At 40.6% G+C, this 13,646-nt stretch overlaps 1 protein-coding gene across 1 annotated transcript in view; it reads right to left on the bottom strand.

Moving 5' to 3' along the window:
- Positions 1 to 13,135, bottom strand: part of LOC146861952 (cysteine-rich protein 1-like) — a 360,851-nt gene extending 347,716 nt beyond the window's left edge. The window contains exon 1 of the mRNA XM_085641115.1: positions 12,884 to 13,135. Within this exon, the coding sequence (XP_085497241.1) occupies positions 12,884 to 12,926 (43 nt within the window). The 5' untranslated portion in view covers positions 12,927 to 13,135. The remainder of the gene's footprint in view (positions 1 to 12,883) is intronic.
- Between the last annotated feature and the right edge of the window lie 511 nt (positions 13,136 to 13,646).

Raw genomic sequence — 13,646 nt, 5'->3', positions numbered from 1 at the left:
CTCCCAGAATTCCTAAGTTTGCCATCTTCAAGATGGCCTACTCTAAAAAATTGTGTCCACTTCAGGTAGCCCTCCTTAGGGGTGGTAGCCTGAGGGTAAGCATGCCTCCTTGACTAGCTAATTTCCACGCCTGTCCAGGTGCCACAGGGCTCTGGACAAAGGGGGTCAGCTTCCTCTCCTGGAAGGAAAGTCAGACTTGCATTTCAAAGGCGGTGGCTTCTTTGGAACTCCACTGCCTTGGAATGCTAATCAGCAGGTCATGCTGTGCGAGGGGGTGTGAATACCCTCTTCCCCAGCAGGCTTCTTTCTGGCAGCAGGCTGGCAAGAACCAGCCAGTCAACACACCAGGGGCTGGCAGGTTTTCAGGGGCACCTCTAAGGTGCCCTCTGGATGCATGTATTAATAAATCCAACACTGGCATTGGTCTGAGTTTATTAATACGAGATGCTTGACACCAAACATCCCTATTTTCAGTGAAGCCATCCTGTAGCTGGGGAGCTTGTTTTCACTTGTGTCCAGCAGATGTACTGAAAAATGGCTATCCGGTTCACTTGTACTGGCAGCAATAGAGCTGACCAGCACCTGGGCATATCTGCTCATGCAGTTATGCCCTCACACATAATATAGGGCACCTTGCTTTAAGATTGCAAGGCCTGCAGTAGGGGTGAGTTGCCTATACTCCACGCAGTGTCTGTGGCGCATGGCACACAGGCTGTGTGCCATGTTGAGTTTTCACTTTTATCTGCACCAAGACATTCAGCCTGTAGCAGCAGTCTGTATGTGTTTGGTGTGGGGTCCTTTAGGGTGTCACAATGTGTACTGCAGCCCTCAAGGAACCTCTTTGGCCTCCCTTCCCTAGGTACCAGGGGTACTACATACTAGGGCCTTACAGGGAGTGCCAAAGGTATTGCTAATTGGGGGTAAAACTGCACAGTTTTGGAAAAGATATCTGGCACTGCAGACCTGGTTAGAAGCGACCCAGTGTACTTACAGTCGAAATCACATCAATTACCAGGAAAAAAGTGTTTGGGACTATGGCAAAAAGGGGCACTTTCCTACACTCACACATATGACATCACTATGGGATGCAGCGGCCTTGGGACCCGAGGAGGAACTAAATGGATTCCATACCTGGGATCGGTTGGGTATCCCCACACTAGGTGATCTATCGAAGAGGGGGGATGTAGTGCCTCTAACAGATGTGATGAAGGAGTATAGTCTGGCATCTAAGGAGACATTTCTCTACCTACAGGTTTGGCACGCCTTGCAAGCCCTCATGCCGAGACGTACAATACTAGCGGAGTCCACCTCAATGGAGGATAGACTACTGGAAGGCCTCATAACCAGGGAAGCCAAGTCCCTGACATATAGAAAAATACAAAACAATTCTCCCAACACTAAGCTTGAGCTGAGGACCACAGGGGAAGGAGATGTGGGGTTCCTTGAAGATGAGGAATGGGAAGAAGCACTGAGAGGCCTGAGGGACACAGCAATAAGATCCAGTTTCCGACTGGTACAGCTTAGAATACTACATCGCTCTTATAACTCTGGAACAACACTTCAGCGAATCGGGAGTGCCTTGTTCAGATTACGTATACAAGGTTGCAGAGAAGAGGGTACATTCTTCCATATACTATGGTCCTGTCACTAATTCAAGGGTAATGGGATAAAATCACAAACCGCCTGAGTCAGGCAGGTAGTGTTGGCTTGAATGGGTGAGCGAAACAATATATCCTGAATATATGCTGTGGTACTGTGATACCAGAAGATTTGGACAGTTTTGGGACTGAGTGTAGTAAAACGGGATATTGCTCAATGTTGAGAGTTGGAAGAATCCTGGAGGTTGAAGCCTGGATTAAAGATATGGACTGGTGCATGCTTGCTGAAAAGGTGGTGTACAACAGCAGGGGATGTCCCCAATTATGGGAACAAACCTGGTGCAATTGGGAGGCCCTCCATAATATTCTCATGGACAAGGAAGATGATAAGGGGGGATTGATAGGACCTGTGGGATTCTCAAACATGAGATGGATAGTGTATATAAACTGTAAGGAAGTGGATGAATATGCTCATTGCTACTTGTTTCTTCGAATAAAAAAAAATTGTGAACTTTAGCTTTGTGAATCAGTGCCACTGTAATCAAGTCAATGTCATGGGTGCAATATTCTTGTCATGCTACATAATGCATGTATGCAATATAGTGGCCCCCAACTATGCTGAAGAAAATGTAACAATGTACTTTATCTTAGATATGGTTGGGGTTAAATTTCATAGGATGCTTTGTAGTACTATAGCCCAACGCCAAGAGGTATACCCATCTTTAAAGGCCCCCTCTAAAGCTATAGGTCTGATTTGTAGGCAAAGAACTACAATTAAATAGAGGGACTTTAACAACAGGTAAAGCTTGAGGCAAAACGGCTATTTATGGTACCCCTTGCTGTACATTTTATGGATATTGCAAGCCACTGAGGAGTTCCATGATCATTTGGAGGCACAAGGTCATGAACTATACGGTGTAGAGACACACTATCGAGTACAAAATGTCGAGGTGCACAAATATTAAGTTGGAAATATAGTTGGTCAGAAATATCGACAACAAGAATATTGAGGTTAAGAATATCGAATTCAGGTAAGTAATATTGATTTAAAAAATATTGAAGTGTTTAATATCATTTGCAAAATTGTGGTTGTTAAAAATATCGTTTTTTATTATTGTTATGTATTTTAGTTTATATTTTACATGCATGCGATGTATGTTTTTGTGTATAAGAATTGTTTGTATTTTTAATGTGTGTTACATTTTTTGTAGTTATAAAAAAAAAAAGGTTCTGTAGCGGGTTGTGGGTTTATAGGGTGGGAAGTAATTTAATTATATTAAATTTATTCTTTTTTTTTCTATATGAATTTTGCGCTTTTAGTTCCGTAGTGGGTTGTGGGTTTATAGGGGAATAGGGTGGGAAGTAATTTAATTATATTGAATGTATTGATTAATTTGTATTTATTAATATTTGTTTTATTGCTATTTAATATTGTTAAATGTGTAATTTAATTTATTATCAATTAATTAATATTGGTTGTTAATGAATTGTAATTAATTATTCATTAATTAAATATGGTAATTGTGTAATTGATTTTTATGTGTATTGTGGTGTTTGTAGGTGTAAATGGCTGGAAGTAATTTATTTTTAATTTTTTAATTAATAATTGGTTAATTAATTTTAATTAATTATTTGTTATTTAATTATGGTAATTGTGTACTTAATTTTAGGTGTGTCTTGTGGTGTTTATAGGTGTAAATGGTGGGAAGTAATTTGTGTTTAGTTAATATATAGTTGTTAATTAATGTTAATAATATATAAATATTTTGGGTGATTTTGGGTTGATTTTTAAATATATTTGTGTAATATTTATTTTTAAAAGGGGTAAAGGGTGGGTACTAAATACATTTTAATATTTTAATTATTAGTTGTTAATAGTAATTGATTGTAATTTTAAGATAGGTTTTAAATGTGTTTTATTATTTGATAGTTTCATTTAGTTTGTGTTATGCAAATTATAGTGTTAAAGTGTGTGTAGTAGATTAATGATTTTGTAATTGTTTATTAATTATGTAAAATGTGTAAATACATTTAATTAAGTGTTTTATTATTGGTGTAGTGTTATAGGTTAGGAAATTAAATAAATACATTTATTTTGTCAATAATTTTTTTATATTTTGTATTTTAAAATTGATATTTATTGGTAAATGTATTTATTATTTTACTATATATAGCATTTGAAAGTTTTTGTTATATGTAAATACTATTGTTATATGTGTTATTTGTATACGTTTTAAAAAGTTAATTTTAATTTTTTAAATATTGATTGTTATTTTTTATCTTTTTGATTTGTTTTAATACATATATATATATATATTAAGTGTTTCAGTGTGAATAGTATTTTTTTTACTACGGTATCCAGCACTTTTCCTACTGTTGCACTCATTAGAGTGGGAATAGTAATTATTTCTCCTCCGCTATCCAACACTTTCCTTACTGTTGCACTCATTGGAGTGGAAATAGTAATTTTCACTCCTCCGCTATCAAACACTATCCGTACTGTTGCACTCACTGGAGTGGGAATAGTAATTATTACCCCTCCGCTATCCAACACTTTCATCACTGTTGCCTTCTTTGGAGTGGGAATAGCAATTTGTACCCCTCCGCTATCCAGCACTTTCTCTACTGTTGCACTCACTGGAGTGGGAATAGTAATCATTACCCCTCTGCTATCAAACAATTTCCCTACTGTTGCACTCACTGGAGTGAGAATAGTAATTTTTACCCCTCCTCTATTCAGCACTTTCCCTACTGTTGCACACACTGGAGTGGGAAAAGTAAATGTTACCCCTCCGCTATCCAACTCTTTCCCGACTGTTGTACTCTCTGGAGTGGGAATAGTAAATTTTACCTCTCCGCTATCAAAAACTTTCCCTATTGTTGCACTCACTGGAGTGGGAATAGTAATTATTACCCCTCTGCTATCCAACACTTTCCCTACTCTTGCATTCTTTGGAGTGGGAATAGTAATTTTTACCCCTCCGCTATCCAGCACATTCCCTACTTTTGCACACACTGGAGTGGGAATAGTAATTTTTACCCTTCGCTATCCAACACTTTCTCTACTGTTTCACTCTCAGGAGTGGGAATAGTACATTTTACCCCTCCGCTATCAAACTCTTTCCCTACTGTTGCACTCACTGGAGTGGGAATAGTAAATTTTACCCCTCCGCTATCCAACACTTTCCATACTGTTGCATTCTTTGGAGTGGGATTAGTAATTTTTACTGCTCCGCTAAACAACACTTTCCCTACTGTGGCACTTACTGGAGTGGGAATATTAATTTTTACCCCTCCGATATCCAGTAGTTTCCCTACTATTGCACTCACTGGAGTGAGAATAGAAATGTTTACCCCTCCGCTATCCAACACTTTCCCTACTGTTGAACACACTGTAGTGGGAATAGTAATTTTTACCCCTCCGCTATCCAGCACTTTCCCTACTGTTACACTCACTGGAGTGGGAATAGTAATTTTTATCCCTGCGCTATCCAACACTTTATCTACTGTTGCATTCACTGAAGTTGAAAATTTAATTTTAAAGAGTTTTAAATAGTTTAATGTTTTAATTTATAATATAATGTTTTTTTTTTAGATTTTATGGTATTGGTGTATTTATATATATATATTGATTGATACATTTTTATAAATACAATTATAAAAGAAATTAGAATAAATAGTGTATTAATTGTTTTAAAGTAAAAATATATATATTACATTTTATATACCTATATTTGAATTTTTTTAACTAAATTTATTTGTTATGTTTATTAAAATGTGTATTAAATCTAATTTTATTTTTTAAAGTTAAGTTTATTTGTTTATATATTTAATAATAATTTTTTATATATATATATTAAAATCAATATTTTGTACAACTATACTTTTTACATAGATATTTTATTTTCGATATTTTTGTACTTACAATAATAAATATAGGATGTCGACATTTTTGACATCGATATTAAAACTTGATATTTGTGTATGGGGATATTTTGGGGATCGATATTATGTCAGTGAACTGAACTATACAAGGTAATGGATCCCATGTTGACTTGCAATATCTTTATATTATTCACTCATCACTGTTCATTTTATAAAAACAAATAAAACTAATAAAAAGTCAGTTCTCGTTTTACTTGTTTAAACTGCAGCTACAATTATGTATTGTGACCTGCATTTCACCTTGGCTGCTGGCTCTGACCGCAGGACGTAATGCATCACAACTCAACTTTAATAACTAATTACGGTGGAGCCGCTACTTAATTTTCTTACTACAGATAACTACAGATGTCACAGTATGAAATAAGAGGAAGGCTTTTATACAAGGATTGTGGGTTTCCATGTTCTACAAAGTTAGTAAGTCATTCCACCCACTGAGTGTAGAATGTTCTGAATTAAACAGGGAGAAAAACAAAAATAAACATTGGAATGGTAATGCAGAAGTCCCATAGCACTTTCAATGGCCCCTAGTCACTCCATTGTCTTTCAAATAAAAACATTCCAATGTCCTAATATAGCCTTATAGTCCACCGTAGCGGGTTGTACCGGTCATTAAAGGTATGCTCCATTTTGCTCGGGCCTTTAAAAATGGAGCGGGACTTTAATGCCGGTATAGCCCAGCTACGGAGGGCTATAAGGCTATTAGAACATTCCACCACTAGAGGGCAGAATGTTCTAACAAATAAAACAAAGGTCTCGCAGAGCCAGAGGGGATTGAAATCCCCTTGGGCTCCATGAGGCCTTTGTTCACAGCAACAGCTGTGAAGGACAACATTGGAATGTTGGCACTCCAGGCTTCTACAAGCCATTAGAAGCACAGAGCACTCCATTGTTTACAATGGAGCTCCCAATATTGCAATGTTCTAATGTGGGTTATTTTCTCTCCTTTCAGATCAAGTCTGAGTTTAAGAGCATGTCTCTGTGAAGGATTTGTTTTTCAGAAATAGAAGATGGCACAGTTACTATGCTAAGTGCATGTCCTCTCATGCGTAATTTGGGCAGATGATGGTGTCTGAAGGGAAGTCAACTGGAAGGCAATGAGGATAGGTTTCAGTCTTAATATGAGAAGTGACTGAACTCCTACACTGCCTAAACTGAATCAGAAATAATGTTAAACAGTTTTCCTAAGGGGATTTATTTGATACCTTACCCTGAGTGGCAAGCCAATATTTAGTGAACACACATGATGGGACCGATTCCAATCCGGGTCGGAAAGCACTCTGACCGAACCGGATCCGGAGTGTTTTCCGACCGAGCCGGAGTCCTGCAGTCCAACCCAGCGAGTACGATGCGACCGTATGCTGCCGGACTCGTTCGGTCCGACTCCCACAGAAGTCAATGGGAGCCAGTCGTACGACGCGTACATGGGCTCCCACTGACTGAATGGGTACGTTGCGGACAAGTGCGCCCCTTACAGTGGGTACGCGTCGGTGCCATCCGCACCATACATGCCTGTGTTGGGGAGACCCATGGGTCTCCCCCTGTGTCCGAGTCGTAGGGCTGCGGGTGACGGGGGTCCAACGCGGACCTCCAAAGACAACCACCTGGACAATTTGCGAGCCGGACACTCCGTCTTGCACAGGCCGTCTGACACGTGCATCGTACTGGCTCGGTCGTGAATCGCATCCATTGCACGCCACGGTTAGCTTACGACCAAGACGTACGGAGCGGTTCGGACCCGGAAACTACTCGGTCGGTGAATTTCATGTAGCTCGCATTGTACTTGCTCGCTCGTATAGCTGTACGAGTCAGCCGGAAAACACGCATATGGCTCGTAGTTTTTCCGGCCGGATCGCGTTCGGTGCCCTTCCGACCCGGATCGGAATCGGCCCAATATGTTTAGATAACAAAACAACAAAGTACTAATAGATTTAAAAAACATAAAGCACTTTAGAACCCAAACCAATGTTAATTAACAAATATGACTCAAGTCAGTGAATTTTGGTTGAATTATAAAGCCCTGTTTGACAAGCCACAGTCAAAACTGGATCAGTGATGAAGGATGGTAGCAACTTCTGTCAGGAGAAGAGGCCTTTGATGGCCAGAGCTCAATGTAAGCTCTTCAGATGTGGGTCGACCCTCCTTTGATTTATTCTGCTCCTTTAAACCCTTTACATTACAGATCATCTATAGTCAGCAGGTGAAACCACAATTCTGCACTGGACAACGCAACCTGGCCCCTGAATGCACCCGATCACAAAGGTCAGAGAACCAGGTGCAGCTGCTGTAGAAAAGACCCCAACTTTACAAAGAGGCCTCTTGCCAACCACCGTACAAAGCAGTTTTAAGATGTATGCCTTAAACCTTCCCTCTGTTAGACACTGAAGGTTTCGCAAGGGTGATGATTCAATTGTTATAGTCAATTTAATCAACACCCAACATTGTAGAAATGCCAGATTAATCTCAAAGAACTCAGTTCAATTGAATAAGGCTGTTGGGATCTCCCAACCACGGTGATAGCCCCAAAGAGCTTTCCCACTAGTACAGCAGTTACCTATAAAGTGCCCAACTTCCCAGCAGCTCCCTCTTGATCTGGCCCATTCCTCTTTCCAGCTGGCTTCCCAGGACAATTTATGAGGAGACAAAAAGGCCCAACAGGCAAAGAAAATGATCTACAACAGTCCAACACTTAAATATGCTGAGGTTGTGTTCAGGAAAATCTTTACAGAATTCTTGCAGCACGTTCTTGGAGATTCGATTAAGACTATTAATTGAATTATCTAGTCCAATTTTCCTCATAACAAGATTGTGCCCCAGATGAGGCTAAGAACTCCTTTTCTTCTTCAGTTTCAGCTTTTGGAATTGGCCCTGCAGGGGCTTTTAAATGGTAAAGGTCATATGCTATTTGATGGCAGATGTAAATCAATCCCTTACTTTCCCTACAGTGTCTCTCCTCTCATATTGAAGTTGTATGATGTAGTTTCTAATCATGAAGACAGCTTTACGACAGAAGTCCCTTAGTAGTATGTCTGCATAAAATCTAAAATGAAGGATGGTTTTGTCAAAATTTCTGACTACACCATAAACTCTGATCCTTCCCTTTGACAGCAACAGTAGGCCTACTTAATAACAAAGGCCCTTATTTGAGGCCTTGCGTCAGTTTTGCGCCGCCGTTGCATCACTTTTTGTGACTCACTAGCGGTGTAAAAAATGCACCATGTTGCGCCCTATTTCAAAGTGACGCATCTAGGCAGATGTGTCACTTTGTAAACCCCTGCACCACATTATACCTGCAACAGGTATAATGTATGCAGGGTGGGCGGTACCCCGCAAAAAGCCTCGTAGAAGTGGTGCATTGAAATCTATAAGATTTCACTGCGCCACTTCTAGGACGCTATTGCCTCAATATCTTAAGCCTGCCTCACAGCAGGCCTAAGACTGACGCAGGCCCTTTCACATGGACACATTGCTGGAGTTGCGTCTGTTTTCAGACACACCCCAGCAATACACCACATTTGCACCTACAGATACGTCAGAAATACTGACATATCTGTAACTCCTTGCAACATGGAGTGTCATATTTAGAGCGCATCCTATCAAAGAGGGCAAAGTGAAAACTGTTGCATCGCTGTTTTCACGCAGCGATGCAACAGTTTTCATAAATGAGGCCCAAAGGGATTTCAAACCTTCCAATAACTCCCCATCCCAACAGGATAGTCCACTGGTAGAGGACACAGGGTGTCTGGAAAGAACCCAAAACTGAATATACAAGGAAGAAAGAAAATCATTGACACAATTCAGGTAAGGCAAGGACAGGCTATGACATGCATTCTCCCAATCTGCTATCCCTCGGCATATAAATCGTCTGAAGCTGTCCAAGGGCTTCTGATCACAGCAGAGGCAATTTGATTAGTTAATTGGATTGCACTATTAATTCACTGTCTACAAAAGTATAAAATATTTAATTATTTGTGTTTCAAAATCTGTAAGAGATACTTAGATTACATCTTTAGGCATAAGCTCCTTTTTAAAGTTTTGAAATATTAATAGCAATGAGGGTCATTTTGTCTTATTAATTGTGGAATGTAGTCACAGGCAAGTTTCAAAGTAGGGTAGGCAAGCAAGCCAATACACATTTATGTTACCTTAGTTTGCACGCATGGCTAAAACCACTCTGAATTATTAATGGTCTCTTCAGAATAACTCCCTTTTTAATCCATATTGAAACATTGTATCCATATGTTTAAGAATATTGCAGCATAATACACGATTGGACCACCTTTTACCAAAAAAGGTCTCGGACTACCATCTCACGCACCTCCCCCATCCCGCAAACACACATTCTCCATTGAAAGTTTTATTCTCTATGGCTGCACTTGATCAATCAGTACCGCCAGGATTTTTAGAACCCTGTTAAAATTAGTGAGTTGACGCCCCTAGCTGCACCTCCAGTCAGAAGCCTGTTCCAGCACCATTTGGATAGGGTAGCAGGCCGTGCACACTTCCCTTACATATGCCTTTTTCTCACTGTTCTCAGGATGTGGCTGAATGGCTAGAGCGGGCGACTTTGAAGCTGGAGAACCAGGTTCGTGTCTGGTGGGAGGTCACGCATCTTGTGATTCTGGGTAAATCACTTAGGGGCATATTATCAAGAACGGCGTTAAAAATTATCGCTGGTTTAGCGGCAGAAAACTGCCCCTCAAGCGGCGATAATGGGCTTGATAATATGCCCTGGAGAATTCCAATAGAAGCCCATGTTCTGGTGAAAACATGGGCTTCTATTGGAATTCTCCAGGGCATATTATCAAGCCCATTATCGCCGCTTTAGCGGCAGTTTTCTGCTGCTAAACCGGTGATAATTTTAACGCCATCCTTGATAATATGCCCCTTAATCTCCCAGTACCTAAAATGAATGTGTTTGTCTGTAATGCAACTGGTTCTCTTGTAAAGCAGCTCTGATACCTTTGGGTCGAGTTTGCTCTATGTAAAACTGCAACAACAAAAAAATGGAGCATAAAAATATTCTCAAGCCACTGACTGCTTCCTAAGAACACACTATGAGTTCCAAGCAATAATAAACGCCTGACAATGCAATGCAGCTTAGGTGGTAACAAGAGTGCATAGGGTCCTGGTGTAAGCAAGGATAATGGGCCGCTGTCTGCTTGTTGGGTCGTAAAATACAGCCATAACTGGAGCTCAATGGGCCCCTAAGACCTCTGGGCTCCGCTGCCACTGCACCTGCTGCACAGTTGATAGTTGTGCTCGAGACTGCTGCAAATGTTGTTCAACAAGCTCACAATGGAAACACACTCAGACCCTTATTGTGAGTTAAAGGCTATATTCCGATCCCTGTGCAAACAAGTGTCTGCACAAGCATCGGAGTTATGAGTTTTGTGGTAATTATCACACTCTCACAGATTTCCCCAGATAAATTCCGGCAACTCCAATCTTCCACAATTTATTGAAGGAAAAGGCCTGGAAAACAGGCAAAACATTAAAAATTGGGAGTGTTAAACACTGATTCCACATGTTAATCCCTATTTTCTTGTGGCAAACTCTGGATAGGAGCTATTTACCATACCTGGTTAATACCTCTCACTGGCCCTCACACCGACTCAAGGGCTAACTGCAGATCCCTGTATGCTTGCACAGGGATCAGAATTAGGAGTTGCGTGATAATTATCACACTCTTGCAGTTTTCCTCTGATAAATTCTGTCAGATCAAAAGTGCCGAAATGTATTGGGGGAAAAGTCTAAAAAAAACATAAAAAATATGAGGAATTCAGGGGCATATTATCAAGCATGGAGTTAAAATTATTGCCTTTTTAGCGGCAGAAAACTGCTGCTAAAGCGGCGATAATGGGCTTGATAATATGCACTTGAGAATTCCAATAGAAGTCCATATTGTCACCAAAACATGGGCTTCTATGGGAATTCTCAAGTGCATATTATCAAGCCCATTATCGCCGCTTTAGCGGCAGTTTTCTGCCGCTAAAGCGGCCATAATTTTAACTCTGTTTCTTGATAATATGCCCCTCAGTGTGTTAAATACTGATTCTGCATGCTATGCCTAATTTACAAGTTAAAAATTCGGAATAAGAGGTATTTACCATACGTGGTGAATACCTCACCCTGGGCTAATGCCACGTCTGCCCTGCATCAGATTCCTTTTTTGTTTGTGATCAAAGAAAATGAATTCACATGTGACAATAGCGTGTTAACTTAAGACACAGGAGTTTTAGAAGAGGTGAACTCCATTCTCTCCCCTGTACTTAATTTGAGCAGGTGTCCTCCAGTGCTGGGCACCGGTACTTAATTCTCAAACATCAGGTCTCATGGCAGTTCACCACATGGTGGCGCTGTTTGTCTAAATTTGAAGTAAACATATTAGCAGCATGTTTAACAAAAAAGCATGAAAAATAAAATAATACCAGCGCATCTGGGCCAAATGGTTGCACTTGTAGGAGAGTGGTGGTTTGTAGCTGCATTAATACTGCCATGGGGCAGCGTTGACAGTGACTGTAGGTATCGAAAGCTGCAAACACCTGTTATAAAATGCCTTTGGCCCTGGCACTTACAAATTAAGCACTGTCTCACTCAACATACCACAATACAAGTGCAGAGCCTTCTCTGTGTGCTTGTTATTGTACCTTTTGAAACGTTTTGTTTGCTGTCATCCGAAGAACAGGTATGTTCGACTTTGAAAGGATGTGAGCTGTACAACCTTAGCTCACAATATTTGGTCAGTCAAAATAAACGCGTCAACGCCTGCAATTTTTGCATTTCGGACTAACACACGGCGACAATTAGCTTTCTCAAAATAAAAGGGAAAGAAATCCTTGGCTCCTGTTGAACCCTTATCTGGCGGGAAAGAGTTTGTTCTTTGGTAAGTAAGCGAGATGAAGCATTGTCTAACATCAAGCTGAAATAAAGTTTATTGTTTAATATCTGGTTCACCAACGGAATGTATGCAAAGATAATCTCTACACTGAGTACTGATGACTATGTAAAATGAAAATACAGGCAAAAAGGTAGAAAATATGTGTCATAATACAACATCTCATATGGCAAACGGTTTGCTAAAAAGAATTATGGATTCTTTATGTCACTGAGTACACATAAAAGCCAGGATCATTAATTTGACTGGAAAGCTAATAAGGCCACTGTAAAATATCGATAACACAGGTTAATCTAAGTCACAAGTGATGCCCCCGATCAATCATTTTCTGTGAACTGTCTCAGTCAGAAGTATGACAAAAACTGCAGTGAGAGCGCTTCCACCAAGCCTCCACAGAGACGAACCACAGCATCGCAGCGCTATAAATGATGCCAAATAAACTCACCAAAGTAAACGGGTTTGCCACAAACGGGACAGTAGGATAGCATTTTGACACGTATTATCGGTGCCTCGGTTCCTTTCTGAAATCTTGAGTTTGTTTCGACAAAATGAAGACTGCGGAAGACTTCTTCAGCTAAACTAAGAGGAAAACCAGGGCTGCCACCGAGCTCGCCGGTTTGTTCTCACAAACAGGATGTTGTGGTCAAAGGTACATTTGAACACACTGCAGCTAAAGCAAGTGGGTACATTTGGTGTGCAAAAATGAAAGGAACTGACTTGCAGGAAACGTGCCAACTTGTTAAAGGGGCGGAGGTGTCATCGTCATAGCCAACCCCCTGGGTCCAGTGCTCCTGAAATAGTCTACAATTACTTAAAAACGCCTCAGGGGTTATGATTTCTCACAAATACACAGTTGAGTAGGAAGGATGCAAGGGGTCTTAATTCCTAGCAAGGAAAATGCCCCCAGAATGCCTGCATAGGTACTGAAATACAGCGATAACTGAGGTGCAGAGTGCCCCTCAGAGCCCTGGGCCTTGGTGCCCCTGCGGCATAACTGATAGCTATGCCTCTGTACATACAGACTCATGAACACACAAACACACACATGGCATAGGCGCGCACATACAAACACATACACCTCTCTCTGTGCTGATTCTACCTCTCTTGCCTGGAGGCTACCGCGGTTTCCTCTCAGGCCTGGTTAACCTTCTTTGCTCTGGCCCTTCTTTCATCAGTCATTATGCTGTAAGTCGTCTGGGCGAAGTCAT

The sequence above is a fragment of the Triturus cristatus genome, chromosome 2_2 (genome assembly GCF_964204655.1).
Source record: "Triturus cristatus chromosome 2_2, aTriCri1.1, whole genome shotgun sequence".
NCBI lineage: Eukaryota > Metazoa > Chordata > Amphibia > Caudata > Salamandridae > Triturus > Triturus cristatus.
This window is presented reverse-complemented; position numbering and strand designations above follow the sequence as displayed.